The sequence below is a fragment of the Sinocyclocheilus grahami genome, unplaced genomic scaffold (assembly GCF_001515645.1).
Source record: "Sinocyclocheilus grahami isolate Dianchi unplaced genomic scaffold, SAMN03320097.WGS_v1.1 scaffold329.1, whole genome shotgun sequence".
In the NCBI taxonomy this organism is placed as follows: Eukaryota; Metazoa; Chordata; class Actinopteri; order Cypriniformes; family Cyprinidae; genus Sinocyclocheilus; species Sinocyclocheilus grahami.
In genome coordinates this window covers 710,224-711,185 of record NW_015505508.1, presented here as the reverse complement: position 1 = coordinate 711,185, position 962 = coordinate 710,224, and the positions used below count along the sequence as shown (strand labels likewise).

At 31.5% G+C, this 962-nt stretch overlaps 1 protein-coding gene across 4 annotated transcripts in view; it reads right to left on the bottom strand.

Moving 5' to 3' along the window:
- LOC107602536 (U2 snRNP-associated SURP motif-containing protein-like) overlaps positions 1 to 962 on the bottom strand; it is a 13,141-nt gene that overhangs the window by 5,362 nt on the left and 6,817 nt on the right. The window contains exon 11 of one of the 4 annotated variants that reach the window (XM_016295062.1): positions 408 to 451. The exons of the other annotated variants lie outside the window; for them this stretch is intronic. Within the exon in view, the coding sequence (XP_016150548.1) occupies positions 408 to 451 (44 nt within the window). The remainder of the gene's footprint in view (positions 1 to 407; positions 452 to 962) is intronic. 4 annotated transcript variants of the gene reach the window in all.

Here is a 962-nt window from a genome sequence, read left to right as displayed (position 1 = left end):
AAAAAAAAAAAAAAAAGTAAAGAAAATGGAAATCTTTGCAACTTGCCTTTACTGCCATTTTTGATCAATATAATGAACCCTTGCTGAATAAATGTATTAATATCTTTAAAAAAAAAAACTTTTGAAAGGTGGTGTATATCAACAGAAACGATAAAATCCACAGAACTCTCTCTACTGATATGAGCTTTTCTATCCGAGCAGTATGATGCAAACCCTTTATAGGGAAATGCAATGCATGTGTGTGCCTTGTATTGTTAGTAGCTGCTCCTTATTTTCATGCAAGGCCTCAACTATTGCTCACTCAAACCAGTCTCTGGTAGCATGGATATGGCCAATCTTTCAAACTACAGAGATGGGATAAGTTCTCTACATTTCATAAGAATTTGGAAAAAAAGAAAAACATGTACCTTTCTGTTGGGATAACCACTTTGACTATGGCTTGCGACAGAGTCTGGATATGAAGTCACATCAGATAATAAACATAGAATATATGTGAGTATTGTTAAAAAGAAACAGGCATAACACTAAATGCAACATATAGTCCTACAACAACAAACGTGTTCTACTGTGTCAGTTTTAAAACTTGACTGAACACATTCCTTAAAGAAAGAGCAGTTGAAATAATATATCATCTGCATCCATAATATATATATATATTTTTTTTTAAATCTCTTTACATTTCTTTCAAACAAGCAATATCAAAAAAAGTATAGTTTCATCCTAACTTGCACCCAAAACCTATAAAATGTCTTGTGCAACGGATAATCTACACTCCAAAACACTTACCGGTACAATCAGCATGGTACATATGTAATTTACATGACTGATTTATTTATAAAAAATTGCTAATTTAATAAATGCTAATTTAGTCAAATAGTAAGATTCTAAGGGCAAAAGTTTTTTCCACAAAGAAGATAAAGCCGAAAAAGGTCTGCACCTCTTTCACACAAAAAAATTAAATA